The following is a 25,615-nucleotide window of genomic DNA, read 5'->3' as shown; positions in this document are numbered from 1 at the left end:
CATATATCCACAGCTCTAAGAGTTGATGTTGTCTAAAATAAAACTTTGTTTTGGTCTCCTCACTGAAAAATGGAGAATCCTCTTAAAAAAACAAAAGCTCAAGATTGACATTGTTTGATGGAGGGGTAGGGACCTTCTCAGAGAGAGAAGAATTTCTTGACAGAGGTGTTTTGACACAAAGAGAGCACATGTCCTCTGTGTCCACTCTGGGACCTGTAGCCTCCCTGGGGTGGCTACCACTGTGATGATTCCTCATCTTTCCTTTAAAAGAGGAATCTTTTAAATTCAGCCCAGCCCTCCCCTCCACCCAGCTGCTTTTCTTACAAGGATGATAACTAGATTGCCCTTTGGCTATCTGTTCCCTCCTATCTTGTCCAGGGAAATATTTATGAAGCCTGATTGCTATAGTCAGAGTAAAAAGGTTGGTGGATAATTCACATTTCCTTGCTATTCCTATTCCCCTTGTTTTAATGATGTAGAAAGTAAGGTTCAATGAAAGGGATCACTCATCCAAGATTACACAGATAGTGTCAGTCCTGGCCCTGGAATCCACATTTCCCATTTCACAGCTTTTCTAAGCACCACACCTCTGCTTTTTTTGTTTGTTTTGCTTTTTAAAATCATCCTGGGCTGGCTTTTTTTTGTCACCCAGAAGACTTCCAGATGGCTTCTTACTACTTTCTTTTACTCACTGGCTGTGGGTGCAAGGTATACGCATGGAACACAGAAGCCCAGAAGAAATACCATTAAGTCCTCATATGATGTTGTCAGTATATTGTGGAAACTATGATCGTAAGTGAAACAACATGCATTGTTTGTAACATTAATGAGAAAAAAATTGGTTTCTTTTTATGTCATTTCACTTGAAGTAGCAGTTTCTAAGAACCTATTGATGATGTAAAGGACTTACTCTGTTATTGTCTGATAAGCTTAAAATCAGACAATATTCTTTAATACCAAGTGGATTACTTTGTACGCAGACATGTGAACAGATAGTTAAAATGCAATGTGATATTTCTTACACTAGAAGTATATTTACAATGTTGTGGGAACTTAGAAGAGGGACTAATTAACTTATCCTGGAGGAAATTTGCCCTGCTTCTCAAAGGTGGAACATTTGGACAGGTTTGAAGGGGTGAATAGGAGTTTGTATGAAAAGGACAGGAACGATAAAACATTATTTCAGGAACAGAGAACAGCATTTTCATAGACACAGAGTCATGCAAAGGTTTGGTATATTCAAGAGATATTGGCAAAGACATAGGATGTGTGGTATATGAAGCTAGAGATGAGAATAAAGAAGGGCAAGGCCAAATTCAAAGGGCACTGAATGCCAAGCTGAAGATTTTGGCTTTAAGGCTAAGGGAGATAGAGGATGTGTGATGAGGTCTTACCTGAACTATTCAGTTTTTTCTCTTTTCATTCTGCTAATAAGGCTTTCCATTTAATGTTCCATTTGAAGTTTCATTAAATTTGGACATTTAGTAGAAGGGAGTTGGAAGCCGTATGCAAATCACTTTCAACAATTAAAGCAACTTTTTTTTTTTTTGTATTATTGTTGTTGTTGCAGTTGTCATTGTTTACCAGTCCTGGGATGGGCTCAAACCCACCAGGCTCAGTGTATGTGGCTGGCGCCCTAACCACTGAGCTACAGGTGCTGAGCCTAAAGCAGCATGTTTATGAGGAGGGTCTCCCTAGGGCAAGCCAAATGGAAATGAGGGATAGGTGGCGCCTTTGGCTCAGTGGGGAGGGTGCCAGCCCCATATATTGAGGGTGGCAGGTTTGAACCCAGCCCTGGCCAGCTAAAACAGCAGTGGCAATTGCAACAAAAAATAGCCCGGCATTGTGGCAGATGCCTGTAGTCCCAGCTACTTGGGAGGCTGAGGCAAGAGAATCATTTAAACCCAAGGGTTGGAGGTTGCTGTGAGCTGTGACGCCATGGCACTCTACCAAGGGAGACAGAATGAGACTCTGTCTCAAAAAAAAAAAAATAAAAAAAAATAAAAAATAAAAAAAAGAAGTGAGGGACTTTATTCACCTGGATGATGTCATTTGTGAAGAGCATCTTTGTTTACTTCTGGTCACAATTCTTTTGTTTGTTTGTTTTGTTTAGAAGGCCATGGCCAGGTTCAAACCTGCCTGCCCCTTGCACAGGGCTGGCACTCTAACCATTGAGCTACTGGCACCCAGCCTGGCCACTATTCTTGTCATTGACATCCATGGCTCTGTGAAGACTGATAGAGTTTTTCTTTTTTTGCTCAAGAGAGTGCGGTGGGAAGAGTGTTTTATTATTTGAGAGACAGTTGCCAAGGCTGGAGTGCAGCAGCTCGATCATAGTTCACTGTGACCTCAGATTTCTGTGCTCAAGCAATTTTCCCATCTTCCTCCCAAGTAGCTGGGACTACAGGAACACACCATCACTCCTGGATAATTTTTATGTTTTTTGTGGAGTTAGGGTCTTGCTATGTTGCCCAGGCTGATCTCCAACTCCTGGCCTCAATGAGCCTCCTGCTTGGTCTGAAAAAGTTCTGGGATTATAGGGCACCTGGCCTAAACCATTATTTTAAATGATTTTGTGGATTTTGATTTTTCCAGGTATATAAGTTAGCTTTTGCTGCATAATAAACCACCCCAAACATAGTAGTTAAAACAGCTAAACTTTATTTAGCTTATAATTCTACAGGTTGTTAGGCTAGGCTGGGATTCCTATGGTGGTTTTGGTTTGGGCTGGGCTGGCCTATCTTGGTTGTGTTCAGTACTATGTCTGTGTTTAACTGGTGGGTTAGTTGAGGTTAGCTGGTTTGTGATGGTTTCAGGTGGGATGCCTGAGACAGCTGATGCCTCTCTCTGCATGCTCTCTACTCTCTCAGCACTCTGAATCCTTGGTTAGATTTTTCACATGACAGTCTTAGAGTTCTAAGAGCAAAGGCAGAATTATATAGCCACTTGTTGTCTAGACTTGGAATTTGCTGATGTCACTTGCTGCTGCATTCTGTTGCCAAAGCAAGTCACAAGGCCAGCTTAGATTCAAAGGGTAAAGACTCCTGCTGGTGGTATTGCAAAGGTATGGTTATAGAGAGGGGAAGAATTTGTGGTATTTTTTTTTTCAGTCAACTACGCAGACTATCTAACTTATCACCAGAAAGAGTTGATAATTGAGGTTATCACCTTATGAATGAGTCTTGAGAAATCTTTTGAATTCAAAGTCTGCATTCATAGAGGACCGTGCACTTTCTCAGGTATTATCTCATTTAATCCTCACAACTACTCTTATTTTCCCTTTCCATTTTACAGAAGAAGAAACTGGGGCAGAGAGGAATTAAGTGAGATTGAATTACTTGCCCATTATGTGACTTGCCATTGGGTGGCAAATCTGGTATTTGGACTTAACATCTGTCACCTGCAAATCTAGAGCAACTGCTATTGTATCATTCTTCTCTATTTTGATGAGGTAAGGCAGAGAAATTGTAGTGTTACTGCTATATTCACTGCCATAGTAGACCTCTTTCTAGGTCTTCCTCAACCCTGGATGTAGGTACCTTGCTCCACTCAAGAGGCTCATTTCTTTGTTCCCTGTGGGGTGACTACTATTGGGGTGGGCCTGAAGAATCGCAGTAGTCTCCAAGATGGCAGTATCATGCCACTGATATAGCTCAGAGGCCCAGCAGGCTGAGGAATGTGTCAGAGAATGTTGCATTTTTCCAGGGAGAGGGAATAAGGTGTTCATAGGTGAAACACACATATATAAGGTTTACCCAACAGGGACCAGGTGGAGATAGCCCAGCCATAGATCTCTGAGCCCTGGGGACAGAGTGATTGGTATTGGCTGTAACGAGAGGAAAATACCTCCTAGATGAGCAGGTAGGGAGGCCTTGTCTTTCTGGGAGATTTTCATTTATCCTGCATGACTGGAGCCGTGCCCTGGCTAAACTAACTCAGAATCTTGGCCAGTGATGGGAGGTGGGCTTTCAGGGATTTGGAATGAGGAATGGGAACAGCAGGAATGCCCCTAATTGTCAGAACCAGAGCAGGGTTTGTCTTCTAGTAGCATTATTTATGGGGATGGGAAAAAGATAGGGCCAGGTAAATAAAAAGATGTAAGAAGACCAGATTGTTTGTAGGGCAGGCCCCTAATAGGATGGTCATGTTCAGGGCATCTACATGGTGAATGTAGGCTATGACATCACACATAGCTCATTTTGGCATGAATAGGGTATTGCTATTTAGTGTATTACAAAGCTCTGTGTCTAGGCCTCATATATAATCTGCCACGTTGCTCTGACTCTATTGTCTTTCTTTCCCTGCAGAGCTTACCTCCCGTCCTGGATGTAAATGAGTATATATTTCTAGCAATGTAACTGAACATTTTTTAATGCAGTGCACTCCTACTGGGCAACCCAAGATGGCCAGGGTAAGTCAGAACAAGGAAAGAAGCAGCTGATCCTTTTCAGAAACCTGTGAGTCCTCTGTACATCAGTTTGTCTATTCATTCATCACTCTGACTTGTTATTCCCTTATTTTTCCCAATCATCAACAATCCATCCATCCTTCTATCTAGAAGAAAATAAAAATGTTTGAGTTGTGGAATACAAAGAGGGGGTTTTCTATTAAGTGAAAATAATAGGTTGTCTTTTTTTTTTAATGTTAATACTTTGAGCAGAAGGTGAATGTTATTATCTTAAAGTATGTGAAGAATCACTGAGTGTGTCTAGGTATTTTTTTCTTTTTTATAGTTTTTACTGAAAAATACCAGTACTGGCTTTTATTTCCTTTTCTATATCCCCCCCCCCCCGAGTTGAAATTCACACACTAGCCTGGATTAAATGGGCATGTTAATCTTGCCTGTATTTAACAACTATAAGATTTTTTGTGAAATTTTACATCATTTACTGACTGGTAACCCTCTGTCCCTTTCTCCACTAAGGTAGCTTTTCACTACACTGTATTCATTCACTAATTTACTTACTTGTTCCTGTATCTAAGTCTTATTGAGTATCTGACATGTGCCAGGCTCTGGGCTGGGTTCTAGGGAAATAGATTCATGTACTCTACCTTCAGGAAGTTGATAGTTTAATTAGTAAAATTTCCAGAATCCGCATCATTTTAGCAGCCTGTATGATTCAGGCACACAGAGGCCAAATTTTTCCAAATCTTCTCTCCTCATTATGTTTTATATTAGCCCTGGCAAGATATTTGCTAACTAAATAAATGAACATTTGGACTAAGAGAAGCCTAGGTACTCTCAGATCAGGCAGACCCCAGGTGTGGAAACACAGCTGTGAAAGTTAGTTTGTACTTGCTCTTCTTTAATGGTATTTGATCATCTTTCTGTGTACTCCCACATCTGGGGCTTTCTTCTCTCTGAAGGCATGTTGAATTTTCTGCTTTTGCCTGTACTTTCCCTCTATTATAACAATTTCTTCCCTTGTCTGCCTGATGAACCTACTTGTCATTCAATATCCAACTCAAATGTTACCTCTATATGAAAACTTTCCTGGCCACTCCTAAGCTGAGTTCCTGGAAATCTCCCTTTGCTTTCTTAGTACTTGTTATATCCTTTTATCTTAGTACTTGTTTATCCTTTTATCATCCTTTCCAGGCTGTGCATATATTTTTACTTATTTATTTTGAGACAGAGTCTTACTCTGTCGCCCTGGGTAGAGTGCTGTGGCATCATAGCTCACAGCAGCCTCAAACTGGGCTTGAGCAGTCCTCTTGCCTTAGCCTCCTGAGTAGCTGGGACTACAGGCATCTGCCACAATGCCTGGCTAGTTTTTCTATTTTTTAGTAGAGACAGGGTCTCACTCTTCCTTAAGTTGCTCTCAGATTCCTGATCTCAAGAAATCTGCCCACCTTGACCTCTCAGGCTGCTAGGATAACAGACATGAGCCACTGTACCTGGCCCAGGCTGTGCATATCTTGAGGTCAGATCCTTGGCTTATTCATCTATGTAGCCTCAGTTTTAGCACTGGATTTGTATGAATAGCTCCCAAAGCAGCCACTGTCCTTTTAGTCACAAAGGACTTTCCTTTATAAGCCTTTACATATTACCAGACAGCTCCTTAGGATAGACTATACTCCAGAATACTGCAGGAACAGACATACAGGACTGCAGTCCTTAGAGCATTTGTCACTTGTAGAGGCAGGTCCAAATGAGGATATTATCAGTAATTCCAGAACTCTCTGCTTCCAGAACTGCTCTGAGTGCAAAGAGAAAAGGGCAGCACACATCCTCTGCACCTACTGCAACCGCTGGCTGTGTAGCTCTTGCACAGAGGAGCACCGGCATGGCCCTGCCTCTGGGGGCCTGCTCTTTTCCCGGGCCCAAAAGGGATCTCCAGGTATCAATTGCCCCCCTCCCCACCTACTCCCGTGCCATAAAGCAATGCTAAACCCTAAACTCCCTGGAGCATAACTCTTTGAGCTTGTTTCTTGCTGGGGGAGAAGATAGAGGTGGTCTCAGAGACTTTCTTAAAAAAGGAAGTCTCCTTCAGAATCAAAGGGGTGACTCATTCTAGTCTCTCTCTTTTGGGGATGGGGTAGGTGAGTGTGGGTGAGATGGTACAGGGAGGAATAGTCTTGAATTATCATGGAAGCTAGCTGAGTTCCCTACCTTTCACCTCTATTTAGAGCAATCATATCTCACTTCTACTTGGTTACATGATTAACTTGACAGTCTGGACCAGACCTTATCCATTTGTCCATTCAGCACCATTTATTTTAAATGATAGTCTTCTTGAAAGTCTTTTCCCAAGGCCCCTTGAATTGTGGGTGGGGTTTTACATTGTCAGACCTACAGGAACCAGAGTTCGCAGTTCATTAGATCCAGCCTGGAGCCTGGAAAAGCTGAATAGCCAGTTTTAGCCTCGTAATAATAGAACCCTGATTAATGAAGAAGTTTAGGTTAATTTTTAAGAATTCATTATTCTTCAAGAGATTCACATGCAGCAGTATCAAGTACCTTCCTCAGCTTCTGGCAGGTGGAGGGATGCTGGGGCTTGACAGAGTGCTATTTCTAGTCAGCTGGGCAAATCCAGTGAAACTAAGCCTGAATTTCTCCTTGTGGCCCTGGTTAGGCATATCCTTTTTGCACATCCTCCCCTAAGCTCTGTATCTCTGTGGTGTCCACTGAAGGCCAAGAGCCACTCAGCAAAACTTAACTGAGAGGTTAACCTGAGCAAGAGAAGCCCACTTTCTCCATCTTCTCTGGCAGGGGTGAACAATGGTTCTGGGGAGTTCGCCTTGTACTGTCCTCTACATACGCAAGAAGTACTCAAGCTGTTCTGCGAGACCTGTGACGTGCTCACATGCCATAGCTGCCTAATGGTAGAACACAAAGAACACAGGTGGGGCTGGAAGGCTGCCTGGAAGGGGGCTTGGGAGGGCTCTGGACTCCTTACTTGTGAGAGCTCTGGGATCAAAATCCTGAGCATCAAAATCCTCTTCCTGCCCAAGCCAACCTGTAGCCCCAGGGTTGAAGTTTTTCTCTGTTCTTGTTGTAGGGCTTCACTCGAAAAGTCCTACTGGGCCAAGAACCTGCAGTGCGTTTGACTTTCCTGGATGTAATCATAGCCTTCATGGTCCTGGCTGAGACAGTGCACTGTGAGGACTTTGGTTGGCTGGCATGTTTAGAATAGGAATCAGCCCTCCTTAGCTTTTTCTCTGCCTCATCCCCTAGGTGCAGACATGTTGAAGAAGTTTTGCAAAACCAGAGGATGCTTCTGGAAAGTGTGACAACACAGGTGGCACATAAGAAATCCAGTCTACAGACATCTGCAAAGCAAATTGAAGACAGGTAGCACAAGCTAGAGCCTTGCCAGTGCTGGAAATGCTCTGTTCTCTCACATCCTGGTTCCAATACCAGGCTATCAGACGTAGTGTCTATGAAGAAGACATGTGATTAAGCAATGTGGGCATATATCCTAGGAGGCATATGTCCTGGTGTTAAAGGTCTCAGAGACAGTGAGGGGTCTTTGGATCATCACCTTGTGACTGAGGCCAAGCGAGGTCAGGATGATCAGAGTGAATCTGGGCCAAAGAATAAACTTATGGACTGCCTAGAAGTAGGTGCTTGAGAAAAAGGGTACAGAGTAGGTACTAGGGAAGAGAGTGCTGTTTATTATGAGAGAATAGCAAGTCAGTGGCAATCTGCCCTTTATTACCCTTTTACCAATGTTTTCTGTACTAATCTACAAATGATATAATGATATAACATAAGAAGAGGAATTAGTAGGTACTGAGACCTCATCATGTCTCAGGCACTGAGTCGGGCATCATATGTGCATTATTTTGTTCAATTCTTATAATTTTTTCATCCAGGGATTATCTCCCATTTTACTGATGAGGAAATTGAGGTTCAGAGAGGTTATGTGACTTACCTGAGATCACACAGCTAGTCCGTGAATGATTTGGGCTTGGAAGGTTGGTTTATAGTGACTTCAAAGCCCATGTTCTTTTTTAAAACAACTTCACTGAGTTATAACTCACATACCATAGAATCACCCTTTTGAAATGTACAATTCATTGGCTTTTAGTATTTTCACAGAATTGTACAACCATACATAATCATTGTCTACTTTTAGAACATTTTTATCACCCCCAAAAGAAACCCCATGTACATTATTAGTCACTCCCCTTTCTCCCCCCTAGGACCTCCTACTCCTCAGAAACCACTAGTCTGCTTTCTGTCTCTGCCCATGCTCTTTTTTACCTCATGTCACTATTTATTAAAATGTCCTCCTTTTTAATACAGAAAATTATGTGAAAGCATACCCATAGTCTTTCTCTTGGTCTCCAGTGCTGTGCCAACCAGTGAGCTACTAGGTTTACCTAGAGAAAACCAAGTTCACCTTTGGGCCATTTGCCCTCTTAAATCAAGTAGGCTTGGTTTTGAGTGGGTGGGTGGTGGAGGAAGGTTCTCTCTTTATTTTGTATCTGGTGGGGTATGATCTTAATAGGCAGCCTCCGAGTTTGGGTCTTGTGTTTCTCAGCCCTTATAGACTATAAGGGAAGGACTCACCATATTTTGTCCCATCATGTTTGCAGGATTTTTGAAGTGAAGCATCAGCATAGGAAGGTGGAAAACCAGATCAAAATGGCCAAGATGGTTCTGATGAATGAGCTGAACAAACAGGCCAATGGGCTCATAGAAGAGCTGGAGGTATACATGGACAGATGGATCAGATGAAGGGGTTCTATGGTCTCATTGGTTCATAAGCCAGGCACATATCAAACTCGTCCCAGGGCCCAGAATGTCCTGAGCTAGAATCCAGATATGTAGTTTCTATAGCTCTTTGCTTCTCCCTGTATCTCAAAATGCCCAACCTAATTTGGGAGGGTAGCTCGTTAAGGGCTGGAAAATCACTTCTCACTCTCATCATGCTGTGTCTCTTAGGCAGTTACCATCCTGGACTGTGCAGGATAATAGTCTAGGAAGAGAGACTCACAAAACAATCCACCTTCTTCACCAAGTTATGCCCAAGTCATGTAGACATTAATTCGTTTCCTCATTAGTTTATTACCCATTTCATATTTATTTGTAATATAGTCTCTCCCACCATCTCTATTTCCATTCTTCTGTCTGCCAGTATCCCATGGCAGCACCCTATCCTGATGTCCTCTCAGGGGTGTAGTCTCATCTGATTCCATTAGTGGTCACACTGACACAGATAGGCCACCAGACTTCCCAAGCAGTAGGACAATAGTCCAAGAACAGAATCAGGGATTCTGTCTTCTCTTTATGTCTAGGGCATTACAAATGAGAGAAAGCAGAAGCTGGAACAACAGTTACAGAGCATCATGGTTCTCAACCGTCAGTTTGAGCATGTGCAGAATTTCATCAACTGGGCTGTCTGCAGCAAGACCAGCATCCCTTTCCTTTTCAGCAAAGAGCTGGTAAGAGGAACCTCCAATTCCTTAGCCTGTCCTTGAAGCTGATCAGAGTACCACTACCTTTGCTTATCGGGGCAGTGAGGCTGTCTTTGGAAGTACTTTTTGTTGCTGTTGTTCTATAAGAAAGTAGCTCTATCTATCCTTCAAATTCAATTACTGGCTTCTGCTTTGGGTTAGTAAATAAGTACCATCTTTTACCAAACCCCAATAGTACAAAGGACCCAGGTGCTGAGACAATCTTACCCCAGGTAACTCAGCTGGGAAAGTCTGTAGTTCTTTGTCTTAGGTCATGGATTCAGGTATTATCCTGGACATAAACACCATGCTGGAAGTTCCATAGAGAGTTACTGGGGTCTAAATGGGAAGCTAAGAGAAGGGAGGAATTGAAGATACTGTTGAAGTGTTAGGCTTAGGAGGATGTTGATGCCCAGGAGAAGAAGCATCTTCTGGGCCTGCCTGTTCCCAGAACATGGATATAATGCACCATAAGTTTGAGCTGGAGGAAATGCAGAAGGACTTAGAGCTTCGCCTTCAGGCTCAACAGCACAGCCTGCAGTTGAGTCAGAGGAAATCTCCTCAGCATCTTCAGCAAACTATTGTGGAGTAGATCAACTACAGAAGGAGCAAGAATTTTGAGATAAGCTGATGGAGTTTATATCTGGATACATTGAATCTAAGATACCTGTAGGGAATCCAAAAGGAGATTTCCAAAAACTGTTTTGAGATATGGGTCTGGAAGTAAGAAGAAAAGTCAAGGTGGAATGTAGAGATGTATGAGTCCTTGGGATATCAGTGATGTCACTTTGATGAGTGTGTGGAAGAAGAACTGGGCAAATCAAGAATCCAGGGAATACCATCATCTTCAGTTAGAAGATGAGTGAAGGAGAGTGAGAACAATGGTCTGAGGTTGAAGGAGAAATAGAATGTGGTGCACAGAAATTAACAGGGTGCATTCAAGTTTTAAGTGCTCAACGCTGTCAATGCTACCTAGGTAAAAGGATGACTAGTGAAGTGAAGCCTTGAGATCTGGGAATCAGGTGAACTTTTGAAAGAAGTTTTACCAACGTAGAAGGTTCAAAAGCCAGAATGAGGAGAATGAGGATGAGAGGTGAGGAGCCAGAGACAGAAGTAAAAAGAATGTGAAAAGAAAGGAAGCATCTTGAGAAGGAGGCAGAGTTGGGGAAGACTATTTTTTAAGTTTGGAAAACATTTGCACACATTTCTGTGTGAGAAGAGTTTGAAGATAGCAGGGATGTGTGGTGGAGTGAGCATAGTGGGAAGGCAGGAAGAGGTAGGATCTAGAGTGAACTGGTTGACTTTTAGACACAAGGATGCTCCCTTCATCTGAGATGGGAGAACAGGACAGGGGCAATATAATGTAGTTAAGTTTGAAGGTACGAAAGATACAGCTTTGGAGCAGTTTGTCCTTTATCATTTCTTTTTTTCTCTGTGAAGTAGAGGAGATGATAAAAGAGTTAAATATTGGGTGGTGCCTGTGGCTCAGTGAGTAGGGTGCTGGCTCCAATACTGATCAAAGGTGGTGGGTTCGAATCGAGCCCCTGCCAAATTGCAACAAAAATGTAGCCAGGCATTGTGGTGAACACCTGTAGTCCCAGCTACTCTGGAGGCTGAGGCAAGAGAATTGCCTAAGCCCAAGAGCTGGAGGTTTCTGTGAGCTGTGATGCCACGGCATTCTACTGAGGGCAACAAAATAAGACTCTGTTTCTAAAAAAAAAAAAAAGGGTTGAATATTGATAAGTGGCACCAGAGTGAAGATTGTAAATAGTCATTGAGGACAGTAGAAGAGGACAGTGACAAGGAAAAGGGCTGAGAGTTGCTGCTGAAATTATGACTACTGAAGTACCCCTAAATTACATGGCTTTGGGCTGGCTAGATTGACGTAAGGTTAGGAATTGGTGAGCGGGAGGGAATTAGGACACTAATGATATTATTACTGAAAATGATGGGAAGCTGAGAGACCCAATGGACTGAAAGAGCTGAGCTTAGAGAATTCATTGGAGTTGAAGAACATGCTCTGAAAGAGTAAGAGCTCATTATGATTGGAGTATGGGTCACTGAAGGTTAAGGGTCTCATGGGTAAAATGGTCTAGATGATGAATAGGGTCAAAGTATGGTAACAGAGGTGAAGCTGATTTTTCTATTTTTTTGAGGCAGAGTCTCACTCTGTTGCCTATGCTAGAGTGCCATGGCATCAACTTAGTTCATAGCAACTTCAAACTCTTGGGCTCCTCCTGGGTAGCTGGACTACAGATGCCCAGCACAATGCATAGCTAATTTTTCTATTTTTAGTAGAGACAGGGTCTTATTCTTTGCTGGTCTATGCTGGTCTATGCTGGTCTTATTCTTTGCTGGTCTATGCTGGTCTATGCTGGTCTTGAACTCCTGAGCTCAAGCGATCCTCTGCCTCAGTCTCCCAGAGTGCTAGGATTACAGATGTGAGCTACCACACCCTTCTAGGTGAAGGTGTTTGACATTAAAGAGATCAAGGAAATGATAGGCAAGATGTTGGTTGGGACATTAGTTAACTAGAGGAGGGCAGGGTAAATTGGACCCTTGCCAAAATCTAGATTAAAAGTGAGTGATGGGAATAGATGAAAGAGATGAGTGGGGGAAGAGGGAAATTGAGTAGGATGGAAGGATAGTAATGGGAGCTCAGAGAATGTCTGCTCTCTGTAGGTTTTTAAATTGAAGTGATGGTAGAATGGATGGAGCTGCCAGGCAGTGAGGGAGAATTACAAATCACTTAAGGACTGGAAGAGATAAGAATGTAGGGGTTCCAGAATCCTTGATGAGAGGAAGCAGATCTACTGGGAGAATGGGAATGTACTAAGGTACAAGGGAATGAGAATATAGGGGAGGATCAGAGGCTAAAGAGCTCTGACTTTGAGCTTTTCAATTTGTCCAAAGAGTGAGAGAAAGGAAATTGTCATTCAGGCACAAGATGCATGAATAAATGACCTTTGGTGCTATTGTCAGATTGTGTTTCAGATGCAGAGATTGCTGGAAACAAGTTGTAATACAGATCCTGGCTCCCCTTGGAGTATCAGATTCACATGGGAACCTAACTTCTGGACCAAGCAACTGGCTTCCCTTGGTGAGCCAGGGCCCACCCTGTGGGCTTTGACCTAATTTCTAGGAATGAATATAGAGCATATGCTTAGCTTGCTGGGTAGGTCAGCATATGTCCAAGAAAAGGCACACTCTGAGGCTGCCAGTGGTCATTGAGTCATTCAGCAAACCTTTTTTTTTTTTTGTGGGGTCTGGGGAGGGTGGGAAAGTTAAATAACAATGGCAGTATAGGACTTTGTGTTAGGACCAATTGAAATGAGTTTAAACATTCTGCACAAATATACCTTTTACCTTGATTTCATTGCTGAAGAGGAGATGAGACAGTGCCCCTGCTCTCCAGAATGCAGGCAAATGTATGTCTCAGGAGGTATACAGGGTATATGTGTATGGGCATAAGCAGAGGTATCTCAACCGCAGTAAGATCATGTGCACATGTGTATGTGTGCGTGTGTTGTGTGTGTGTATGTTTTACACACATCTGTCAGAACTGAGATGTAAGCAGGTAATTCATGACTTCATGCTTTTTTCTTCCCTGCTGCAATAATTTGCTAGCATTCAGTCTTAGGCAGACTATGGACAACCTGAAGTTGTGACTGTATTGACAGACTAATGAGTTTGTTAAATTGATGGCCAACTGCTGCCCTCATTTAAGGCTGTTACTCTTGTTGAAGGGGTTTTGAACTTGGCAAAGTGATCACTGGTATTTAGGTATTTTTTGCTTCCCTCCCCCTGCTTTTTTTTTGTTTGTTTTGTTTTGTTTTTTTGAGACATAGTCTCACTCTGTTGCAGGGGTAGAGTGCTGTGACCTCATAGCTCACAGCAACCTCAAACTCTTGGGCTCAAGTGATCCTTCTGCCTTAGCCTCCCGAGTAGCTGGGACTACAGGCCCCTGCCATAATGCCTGGCTAGTTTTTCTATTTTTTAGTAGAGATGGGGTCTCACTCTTGCTCAGGCTGGTCTTGAACTCCTGAGCTCAAGCGTTCCACCTGTCTCAGCCTCTCAGAGTGCTAGGATTACAGGAATGAGCCACCACGCCTGGCCTCCCTCTCCCCCTTTGATATACTTCAGCAGACCTTTGGTGGCCACCTGCTCTGGCACTAAAAGACCAAAGGTGAGTAAAACACACTCCTTGCCCTTGAGGTGCTTAGTCTTCCTCTAAGTAAGCTTCATCAAAACAGTGAAATGAGGGGGCTGTTAGACTGAGCTAGCAGTGGGTCTACTCATGTACAAGGGGCCCAAAGAGCATAGAAGGCAGTGCTGGTGCCTGGCACTAACCTGTGATTAGGATTTCCCCACTCTTCTTCCACCTTATTTGTTGATACAGTGCTCCACACCTGTATCTGCAGACTTGCTCCTTGGTCCCAAGAATGACTCTCTACCCTTTGCTACTGTCTAGCACACTCCTTCCTCACCACCAATGTTGATCCTTTTTCTCAGAGCCTGTTCTTTTCTGTTAAAAAAAAAAAAAAGGAGTAGTACAGAAACAGAGTCAGGCTAAGCATCTGGTAGATGTTAGGCTAATTTCTCAAATATTCTGAGCCCCAGAGCAGGTCCACACTGGTGGAATCATTATAGACAGAGTCTTGGCGATCAGGATTTGAATTTTATAATGTCTATGTCCTTTGGTCCTAGGAGCAGGAAGCAGCTAGGGGGGAGATACTGCTGATTACTTTTTGAAAAACTCTATTCTGAATTTCCAGGCTGTATAACAACTGAAGGTGGACAACTATCTCGAGCAGATACTCCTGCTTACGGAGGCTTACAGGGGCCATCATCCTTTTATCAAAACCACCAATCTCCAGTGGCTCAGCAAGAGGCTCTTAGCCACCCCTCACATAAGTTCCAGTCTCCAACACTATGCTCCACGTCTGTGTGCTGTTCCCACTGCTCCCCTGTGTCACCTTCCTTTAAAGGCCAGGTCCCACCACCCAGCATACACCCAGCCCACAGCTTTAGGCAGACCTCTGAGATGGTGCCCCAACAGCTGGGCCCACTGCAGTGCTCCACCCTACTGCCCAGGGAGAAGGAGCTGGCCTGTAGTCCTCATCCACCAAAGCTACTACAGCCCTGGCTGGAAACCCAGCCCCCTGTGGAGCAGGAGAGCACATCCCAGAGGCTGGGGCAGCAGCTGACTTCCCAGCCTGTGTGCATCGTCCCTCCACAGGATGTTCAGCAAGGATCCCATGCCCAGCCCACCTTACAGACACCCTCTATCCAAGTTCAGTTTGGCCACCAGCAGAAGCTGAAGCTCAGTCACTTTCAGCAGCAGCCACAGCAGCAGCTGCCACCTCCACTGCCCCCACCACCTCCTCCCCCACAGCAGCCACCCCCACCTCTGCCTCCATCGCAGCATCTGGCTTCTAGTCAGCAGGAGAGCTCTTCTGGGCCTGCCTGTTCCCAGAACATGGATATAATGCACCACAAATTTGAGCTGGAGGAAATGCAGAAGGACTTAGAGCTTCTCCTTCAGGCTCAACAGCCCAGCCTGCAGTTGAGTCAGACCAAATCTCCTCAGCATCTTCAGCAAACTATTGTGGGGCAGATCAACTATATCGTGAGGCAGCCAGCACCTGTCCAGTCCCAGAGCCAGGAAGAGACACCACAGGTAAGCCTCAGAGTGGCTTGGGGCAGGTACTTATTCTGCCCATCCTAGGATTGTTCAGGCGACAGCATCTTCAGTCACACAGTGGCACAGGAATACAGCCTCTTCATCTTAGGGTGGCTTTGCTCAGCCCTCACATTTCAAAACTACCCTGTTCCCATAATACCTAGTCCCACCACAGATGTAGGCTCAGTACTTTTCAGAGTCACCTGGCTTAGCCCTGCTTTCTTGGATGATACTAAAGACCTTGTCCATGGATGGTACTTTCTGAGCTATGCTGGACTCCTGCCAGTGCCAGCACAGAGGGGAGGCTATCTCTTATACTTTTTGTGTGTGTGCATGACAGAGTTGCACTCTGTCTGGGTAGAGCACAGTGGCATCATCAGTTGCCTCCTGCCTCAACCTCTTGAATAATTGGGACCACAGGTGCATGCCAAGACGCCCCACTAATTTTTGTATTTTTAGTAGATACAGGGTTTCACTCTTGTTCAAGCAGATCTCAAAATCCTGACCTCAAGTGATATTGGTCTCCCAGAGTGCTAGAATTATAGGTATGAGCATCCTGCTGGGCCTGCTATCTCTTATGTTTGTAACCTTCCCAACTTGCTTCTGGAAACTTGTGAATTCTAAATAAGGGAAAGGGCAGAACTTAAGGAGTCATGTGAGGGTATGTGTTAGATGCTACTGGGCAACACTTTTATTACACTGCACAGATACAGACTTAAACTTTATTTCACATCTATTAAGCTAGGTGTGTTCTTTATGCTTTGTATCATTGATCCTACCAACAATGCTGTTTGGTAGTCATTACTATTTGTGATTTGTAGGTACAGAAGTGGGGGTTAGAAAGGGTAAGTAGTTTGCCTATAGATTCTACAATATTGAGAGGTAGAGCTAGTGCTTGGATCCAGATCTGACTTTTCTATAATGCTGCAGAAGAGGGATTATTTTTTTCTTAGGGGTATGTAGAATGCTGCTCTTTTTTCTTAGCAAAAAGACAATCAAAGAAGGGAAGTTTGTACCTCTGGGATCTTTGCTGCATCCCACATCTTCTTTCTTAGCTCCTGCTTTTCTTTTTTTCCAGGACCTCCTGTTCTAGCCTCTTCTCCATATCTTTTCTCATTTTTTCTGTGGTGCCATCTCCTTTAATTCTCTGATCACATTTATATCTTCAAAGGAGCTCTATAAAATTTTATTACAAAACGTAAGTCCTCACATTGTGCTTCAGCACTAACAACTTCAGGTCTTGCTTCAAATATCTTCTCCTGAGACTCCGTTCCTTTGAGGATATATAGAATATTCCCCGTGATGGTAGAAAAGGACTTAAGGGTCTAGGGTTCATAGAGGACCACAAGCTAAAATGAATATGACAGAATTAGCTCAGAATTCTCAGTTTGGGTTCTATTTTGACTGTCATGTTAGGATTTAGTCTTAGGAGAGTTTAGATAAAGAATATTTTTCTTCCTAAAAAGTTTTTGAGCAATTCACATGTGTAGGTGGTGACAATGGGCAGGGTAGATACCAGCCTTTGCTCTTGCTGCTGTTACTACTCTCTGCATAAGAAAATCAAGTTGATATTTTCTTTTCCAGGCTACAGATGAGTCCCCAGCATCTGAGTGCCCAAAGCCAGCTCTCCCTTTGGATAAGAATACTGCTGCTGCCTTGCCCCAAGTATCCGGGGAAGAACCCCCTCTCAATGTCCCCCCAGTGGACAGCACCATCCAGCACTCCTCTCCGAATGTGGTGAGAAAGGTACTAATGGATCCTGTTTTCCCTGACCACATGGGACCCACTGCCAACCAAGACACCAGGCACCTGGATGAGGATGATAGGGTAGGGGGAGATATGTCCCTGTTCCATCCCTGGATGCTACACAGCCCTGACTCATGCCTCCTGTCTTAATGGGTCAGCAAAATACATCCTCCTCAACCCCCATTCCTATTCCCATATACACATTTAAAATGCGGCCTACTGGGTTTCATTTGTAAGGGGAAGAAAGCCAATTTATTGAACACTTGCTCTGTGCTTGGAACTCTGTATGGTGCTTTGCAAACATCACCTCACTTAATCTTCCCAACAATTGTGTGAGGTGAGCATCCATTTTGAATAGCTTAGGAAACTGAAATCCAGAGCCCTATAGCTAGTACAAGAAAGAGCTGAGGAATCTGTTATAGAGTCCAAAGCCTGAACTTTTCCTTCTGTATTGAATATGGGGAATATATTTTGGGTAGCCCCCAAATCCAAAGTTGGTTGACTTTAGAATTTGAATCAATTGAATTTATGGGTGAGTGGTCTTCAGGGATGGTCTACAGAAGTAAATGAGCATCTGAGTCCCCCCTACCAGGTCTAGTCCCATTTCTGCCCTTCTAGCTGGAGTCTTAGTACTGTGTCATGCCCTCTACCTACAGCTTCTCATGTCCTTTGGCCGTGTTTACTCTATTGCCTTCTCTGCCCTGGTGTCCTCTGTCCTGCCCGTGCCTCCATTCAAACCTGGACTTGAAGCTCTATCAGATATTCTGTTCCCCCCTCCAGCCTATACCCTTAGCCCTACAATATCCCTCTGGCCCTGAAGCCCTAGCTATTCTAGTTGTTCGGTGTACCTAAATCTTGCTACACCCAGAAGAAGTACCATTGCCACATATATCTTAGTCAGTTTCACTGACATTTGAGGAGAATTTGCACAGGGAAAGGATAACAAAAGTGAAATGTTAATTTGGAAATTCCTGGTGATTCTTGAAGCTTTGCTTTGTGCCTGTCCTGTCCTATCCTGTTAAATGGTTAGGTCTAGAGGTCTTAGAGGCACTATAAATGGCCTTTTGTGGCTTGTAGGTGTTTGCTTTCTTATATTTGCACCAACTACCATCAGCTTATTTGTTCATTCAATATTGAAAGATATATACATATATAAATCTTTCAATGTGTGGCACACATTCTGCTAAGGGCCAAGCACACCTTGGTGGATAAGATAGTCTCACATTGGAGCTTATAGTCTAGTAGAATAGATAGTTAAATAAGCCACAACAGTAAATTGTGATAAAGTCTGTGATAGTCATTGGAGGGTACCCAGTGCAGCACCTAACTCTGGGAAAGGGGGCTGTTGACAGACTTCCTGAGGGACATGATTTTAAGCTGAGATTTGAAGCAGGAGAAATTGGGTTAATGAGAACGGGGAAGGAGGAGAATAAATAGAGGGAATGGCAACTACGAAGGCCTCCAGAAGTAAGTGAAGGCCTAGGGTACTTAGGGGGCTTCAGGTAATTTGCCTTGGTAGGAACATAAGATCCATTGAGTAATGGGAGTGATTGAAACCAGAGAGGTTGGAATGCCCAGTCAATTATGTTCTGGAGCTGGGATTCAGTCTTCCAGGCTGTGATAGATGAATGAAGATTTCCATCTAGTATGGACATGGTTTGATTAATTTGAATGGCCACTTTAGCTGTTGGAAGGGATACCAGAATAGTATAAAGGAGAAATAGGAGGTTGAGTGACATCGGTAATGATGGGCGTGAAGAAGAGGCAAGGAGTTCAAGAGTTAATCAGATCACAGGATTTTTGGCCTCAGTGACTTATTGAAGTGAGGCAAAGAAGGTCATTTTGCTTAACACCCAAATCAGTTTTGCCCATAGAATGAGAGCATGTGAAAAAAGAGCATATATGGGCTTGGTGCCTATAGCTCAGCAGCTAGGGCGCCACACACATACACTGGAGCTGAGGGGTTTAAAACCAGCCCAGGCCTACCAAACAACAATGACAACTACAGCAAAAAATAGCCAGGCATTGTGGTGGGCACCTGTAGTCCCAGCTACTTGGGAAGCTGAGGCAAGAGACTCGCTTAAGCCCAAGACTTGAGGTTTCTGTGAGCTGTGACACCATGGCACTCTACTGAGGGTGACATAGTGAAACTCCTGTCTCAAAAAAAAAAAAAAAAAAAAAAAAAAAAAAGAAAAAGAAAAAGAAAAGAAAAGAAAAAGAGCATATTTGGGGGGAGAAGTTAAGTTTTGAATTATTGATGTTCTTCTGTGAAGATACTTTAGAAGATGACTAGAAGGCGGCTACCTTAGTAGTTTAGAAGGAAGTGTGAGAATTGCCAGTGCCCAAGTGTTGGGGAAACCATGCAGAAAATGCTGTTGCTCATTTGATCAGGCTTAGTTCTATTCCTAAGTACAGTACAGAGGACAGGAGGTGAGCCACATGCGAGCATGGATTCTGTGCTGCCTGTGTGAGTGGCTGGCAGGGCTCTCACACCAAGGGGATGCTGCCACCTCTATGGCTTCAGCATTTTTAGTAAAGGTCCTAGGAACTTCTCATTTTGAGCTGCTCCTGGCCCTTACTAACTAGGACTCATGCAGAGGTTTGGAGGGGCAGATACCATGGTGTTTTTCACATGTTTCATAGGCTTTTTTATGGCTTGGGCTCCCATTAAAAGGACCCTCAAGATTGTCATCCTGGCTTAGAGGAACCTATCAACCCTGACACAGAAGGGCTCTGGTACACAAAACTGCAGTGAGGAAAAGGGCTTTCTTTTCTGAGAGAATTCCTTACCATGGAGCTAGGGTTGGGCAGGGTGGAGGGTGTGAAACTGGAGGATACCAGACAACATTTTGAGCATCTTACCATTTGTATGGTATTTTTATACTTTTATTCATGGGTTTTTACATGAATTATTCCATTTTATCTCTTTGTTTATCCTAGCAATACTATGAAGAAGCCACTTTCTTATTCCCCTTTGAAAGATGTGGAAACTGAGACACAGAGAGGTTAAGAGACCACCTAAGAGTTATACACAGCTGACCCTGGGCAATGTTAGGACCAGAGCACAGGTCCCTGACTCAACCCTGTGTTCAATAACTAGGTCAAATTGCCTCTTTTTCTGCACTGCAGTGGGAAAAATAGAATCCCATTTGGCCTCTCAATCCTCTCAATCCTCACTTTTGCTGGATTTTCCTGAAGTAGCCTAAGGCCCTGCTGGAGAGAGGTCTTAGAACCCAGCCTATTTTGGTCTGAGTTATCTTTGTCTGGTAAAGGTGTTTTGGCTTTCAGCCCATTCAGCCTAAGCTGCCTGTGAGTGCCGGGAAGGTCAAGAGTCTATCTGAAGTTCACAGAGCAGAGGAACCTGTAGCTCCAGGTACCTTTCTGTGTGTTCCCCACTGACTCATATCACAAAAGGAGGACTTTCAGTAAAGCAGAGCATCTGTGCATGCATACCTTGGAGTTGATGGTGAAAATGTCTTTCTGCTGAAAATGAGATGTTAAAGCTCTAGAATTGACTTTCTAGTGGCCTGAGCTCTGTAATCTCAGGAGCAGCTTATCCCATCACTTTCCTTGCATCCAGAAGGATGAATTTTGGCATTTGTCTGGCACTACCTGTGACTAAGCTTCCTAATCTTGATTCTGCCACTCTGAAGAATGACTACAGTTACAACTCTGCGACAACCAGCCTTACATAGTGAAACTGGAAGACATTTTATGGCTTCATACTTCTGAACTAGTCAACTCCTTAAAAATACGATAGTCTCCTCAAAGGTCTCACGGAGTCAAAGCTATGGGCATGGCAGAAAGCCCTATCCAAGTCCTAGTTCACCTGAAAGAGGGAGCTTTCTTCTACTGCTCATAATGTAGCCCCAGGTCTTCAATAGAGGACTTTGAGACCACCAGGATGCTGCACATGGTTTAAGAGGAGTCTGGGATGTATTTCCAGTAAATGATACAGAAGCAGTAGGTATTCCTGTGATTTGGATCATTAAGAGTGGTGCAGAGGAGTAAACGACTCAGGCGGATAGCATTTTGCCATTATCAAAGCACTTTGATGCCCAAATTCTTAATTTGAGTCATGTAACAACTCAATGAGATTTACAATAACCTGTGCAGAAGGAAATTAAAGCTTAGAGATGGAAAATTACTTGCTTAAACTCAACTCTAAACCCTTGCATATGTGAAGAAATACATCTGCTAAGTATCCTGCCTTAATGGTTTCCAAATCTACTACTGCTGACCAGATCAGGGGTTCTCAACCTCAGCAATGATCTTTTCCTCATAGCCTGGCCCTGATAGCAATTTTCTTCAGAATGTTTCTAGGGCCTGGTGAGGCTTTTGTTTGTTTGTGTTTTGATTTTTTGAGACAGGGTCTCACTATATTTCCCTGGCTGGAGTACAGTGGTATCATCTTAGCTTATTGCAACCCCAAACTCCTGAGCTCAAGCAATCTTCCTGCCTTAACCTCCTGAATGGCTGGGGACACTAGGACTATAGGTGTGCACCACCGTGCCCAGCTATTTTTTAATTTTCTGCAGAGATGGTGTCCTGCCATGTTGCTCAGGCTGGTCTTGAACTCCTAATGTCAAACTATCCTCTTGTCTTGGTCTCCCAAAGTGCTAGGATTATAGGCATGAGCCATGGTGCCTGACCTGGTGAGACTTTCTAAAGGCACACCCTGTGTTCTGGTTAGCATCTCCAGAACAATACACACTGTTCTACTCAGGAATCAATCCAAACACTGCCCAGGTCTGGCTTCCTGAATTTAGTACCCTTTAGGAAGCCTGTCTCCTTAGATGTATACTGGTTTCATTCACACACCAATCTATGATGTTTGTCTGAGTCTCTTGGCCCTTGAGAAAACAGATCCTTGCTCCTAGACCTTATGTTTCCTACACTGGCTTGGACAAAATACCTCTGACCTAATTCTCCTGCACCTCTAAGGCTCTGGTTGAGGGTTCCACTCATCTGACTTTCACTGCAGACTTAACTAGAATTCACTTATTCCTTTCCCCTTCCTTCCACTTCAGACCTTGGGATTCTCTTTGCTTTTCTGTCTTCCCTGGATTATCAGGACACTGGACACTTTTTGGTTCTTTTCTCTTAACTGCCCCCATGAACCTTTTTCCATTTGACTTTGGTCAGTTAGTTAAACTCTTAGGGATAGCCTTAATATTAGTACAAGAGCTTTTCATTGAGGTGGAGAAGCAATTACTGTCAACAAGAGCAGCCACTTTGCAATTAAAAATCCCAGCTACCTGGGAAGTTGAGGTGAGAGGATCACTTGAGCCCAGGAGTTTGAGACCAGCCTGGACAACACAGTGAGACCCCATCTCAAAATAAATCAATCTCTGTGCCCATAGCTCAGTGAGTAGGGTGCCAGCTACATGCACCAAGGCTGGTGGGTTTGAGCCCAGCCCTGGTCTGCTAAACAGCAATGACAACTGCAACCAAAAAATAGCCAGGTGTTGTGACAGGCACCTGTAGTTCCAGCTACTTGGGAGGCTGAGGCAAGAGAATCACTTAAGTTCAAGAATTTGAGGTTGCAGTGAGCTGTGACACCACAGCACTCTACCAAGGGTGACATAGTGAGACTCTGTCTCAAAAAAAAAAAAAAAAATGAATCAACATATGAAACCACTTACTGAAAAAGTTCCTTCCTCAGCCATCTGATTCTGTTGTTTCAAGCTCTCCTACTGTTAAACCAGACTATGCAATCGTAAAGATGTTGAAGCACATATTATAAGGATTTAATTTAAAAATCTATTTATCTCTCTCCTTGTCTCCTTATCTGTTTCCTCAGCCAGAGTGAAAGTCTTCAGTGTATTTCCAAGACACTACTCCCAAGTCTTTGGTCCCTTTTCCTACTGTACATTTTACAGAGTGGTCAGTCTTTGACAAATTTTAACCACTGGAACAAAAACCTGAAACTAGAAATGACCTGGCAAAGCTTTGAAGCAGCAACAAAAGACAGGCACCACAAAACCCATGTATTCTATACATGATCATAAACCCACACACAGGTATCTAGTCAGTGTTTTTGATCTAGCAAGCTTAGGTATATGGTTTTTTTTTTGTAAATTCTTAGTTTTCCTGTATTGTAGCAGTTAGCAGATTAGAAATGGAGTCAGAGCCAGGCATGGTGGCTTTTACCTGTAATACTAGCACTTTGGAAGGCCATGGTGGGAGGATCTGTTGAAGCCAAGGGGTTCAAGACCAGCCTGAGCAACATAGTGAGACACCGTTGCTACAAAAACAGAAAAGTAAAAAAGGAAACAAGACAGGACTTCTATAATGGCAGCTGACAACAAAGAAGAAGATACGAAACATCTCTTGGAACTGTGCCACAGTATGAGGTCATTCACTGAAATGACAAGCTAAACCTGTGTTCTTAGAAGTTCCCAAAAGCATCACCGAACTACTTATTGGTTCACCAAAGTTCCTTGACATCACTAAGAAATTGCCTCATTAGCCTCCTTGTACCCTGCTTAATAAGACAGAGTGGTGTGTGGAGTGTTTTAGAAATATTCCCATTCAAAATAATGTTTTTGGTCTCTCTCACCTTTTCTCTTCCATGAGAGGGACTCACTTCCAACTCTCTTTGGGAGTACTCCAAACTTTCTCTTTGTTCCTCCTAAATAAAATCTGTCTTTGTTACCCCACCCCCCAAAAAACCCCAAAATAATGTTTTGCAACCCAAAACAATTACATTTAGTTATTGAAAGAGGTATGTTTCAGATATCTGGAAAATTAATTTATTTGCAACACCATCCTATCTGCACTAATTTATCTCTGGCAATATGATCTTGCTGTAAGAACTTGAAATTTATATTAAACTCAGGGCATGTGCACTAAGTGTCTGTTTATTGACTTCTCAATCACTTCTTACTAGGGTACTAGCTTTTTAGTTAATGGCATAGAATCAAGACTGGCCAGCAGATTTTCAAGAATAGCCCCAGATTCCTAGTCTTGGGCCTATGTGAGCTTGAGAAATCTATGGAATCATTCTGTGTCTCAATTTCCATTCTTGTTAAAATGAAAAAAACAATATCTTCTCTGAATTTTGACAGCACCATGTGGCTATCATTAGAATAATAGTGTCAACAATTTGAACTCCAGAAAGAGATCTGGGTAGTGAGGGTGGGGAAAGAGAAGGCAATAGGTAACAGAATACAGGTCAAGCAGAAGACAGGTTAGATGGGGGCAGGGTTGTATAGGTGACAAGTAGAAGATGAAAAATCAGACAATTCAAGGAGGTCATTGGTCAAGCAGGTTGCTGAGTCAGGTAAGTTAAATAGGTTATAGGTGGGGTAATTTCATACATGTCAGGCAGATGGCAGAGATAAGGAGACAGAGAAGAGAAATGGGAACATAAAGTTTGGGAGAAGGAGAGAAAATCAGGGGCAAGTGAGGAGATGCTAGTAAAGGGAAATAAGAGAAGGTTTTTTTAGGCTATTGAATTGTCTCTTTTTCTCCCCCAAAGATGATCTGATCTGATTATCAGAGTGAATGTTTTTGGCATTTTAACTCTTCCTCTTGGAATTAAAAAATAGTTTATATTTGCATGTAACCCACAAAATGCATATTTCCCTCATGAAATCTGAAGGTTTTCTATGTGAAAATGAAGCCAAGGTGTCAGTTACATAGTTGATAGCATGGAAGTGTCAGTGAAAACCCCATATAGACTTTGCACCTGGAAATACAATTTCACCTTTTCTCCTTTGGCTGCTGAACAATCCTAGATGCTGGAGGGAAGGGGGTATCATCTCCACTGACAGATGAGCTCCCTCTGTGTGTGAGGCACTCAGTGTCAGACAGTGTGGCCACATTTCCAAGCTCTTTCTAATCCTAACATACTCTTGAGTAGCCCTTTCCTTTCCTCCAGGCCCTAGAAACTCACTCTTCTTTCTTTGCCCTGAATATTAACCCCACCCTTAACCCCCTCTCCCCACTCATCTGGTAGCACGGGAAATGGAGTAGGATGCAGGCTTTCAGTGCTCCTCTTTCTTCTTGTATATGAAATAAGTACCTTTTGTTTTAGTATGTTATAGCTATTCATTCCAGAGAGCCAGATCAAGTATCAAAAATAACACACAGCATATATAGGTTCCAGAACTGTCACCATCCTTGTATAGCCTATAGAAATGGGTTTGGGGCTTGGCACCTGTGGCTCAAGTGGCTAAGGCGCCAGCCACGTATACCTAAGGTGGCAGGTTCGAATCCAGCCCAGGCCCGCCAAACAACAATGACGGCTACAACCAAAAAATAGCCGGGCATTGC

General features: G+C 43.4%; 1 protein-coding gene across 1 annotated transcript in view; it reads left to right on the top strand.

Annotated features, from left to right (window-relative positions):
- The first annotated feature begins 4,402 nt into the window (after positions 1–4,402).
- TRIM66 (tripartite motif containing 66) overlaps positions 4,403–25,615 on the top strand; it is a 34,064-nt gene continuing 12,851 nt past the window's right edge. The window contains exons 1-9 of the mRNA XM_003781079.2: positions 4,403–4,411; positions 6,194–6,341; positions 7,214–7,346; positions 7,679–7,795; positions 9,046–9,160; positions 9,748–9,894; positions 12,889–13,006; positions 14,682–15,586; positions 17,174–17,335. Of these exons, the coding sequence (XP_003781127.1) occupies positions 4,403–4,411; positions 6,194–6,341; positions 7,214–7,346; positions 7,679–7,795; positions 9,046–9,160; positions 9,748–9,894; positions 12,889–13,006; positions 14,682–15,586; positions 17,174–17,335 (1,854 nt within the window). The remainder of the gene's footprint in view (positions 4,412–6,193; positions 6,342–7,213; positions 7,347–7,678; positions 7,796–9,045; positions 9,161–9,747; positions 9,895–12,888; positions 13,007–14,681; positions 15,587–17,173; positions 17,336–25,615) is intronic.

This window comes from Otolemur garnettii, unplaced genomic scaffold (assembly GCF_000181295.1).
Source record: "Otolemur garnettii isolate 467f Iridium unplaced genomic scaffold, OtoGar3 scaffold00001, whole genome shotgun sequence".
Lineage (NCBI taxonomy): Eukaryota > Metazoa > Chordata > Mammalia > Primates > Galagidae > Otolemur > Otolemur garnettii.
Note: the sequence above shows the minus strand (reverse complement) of the source record. Positions and strands in the feature narration are given on the sequence as shown.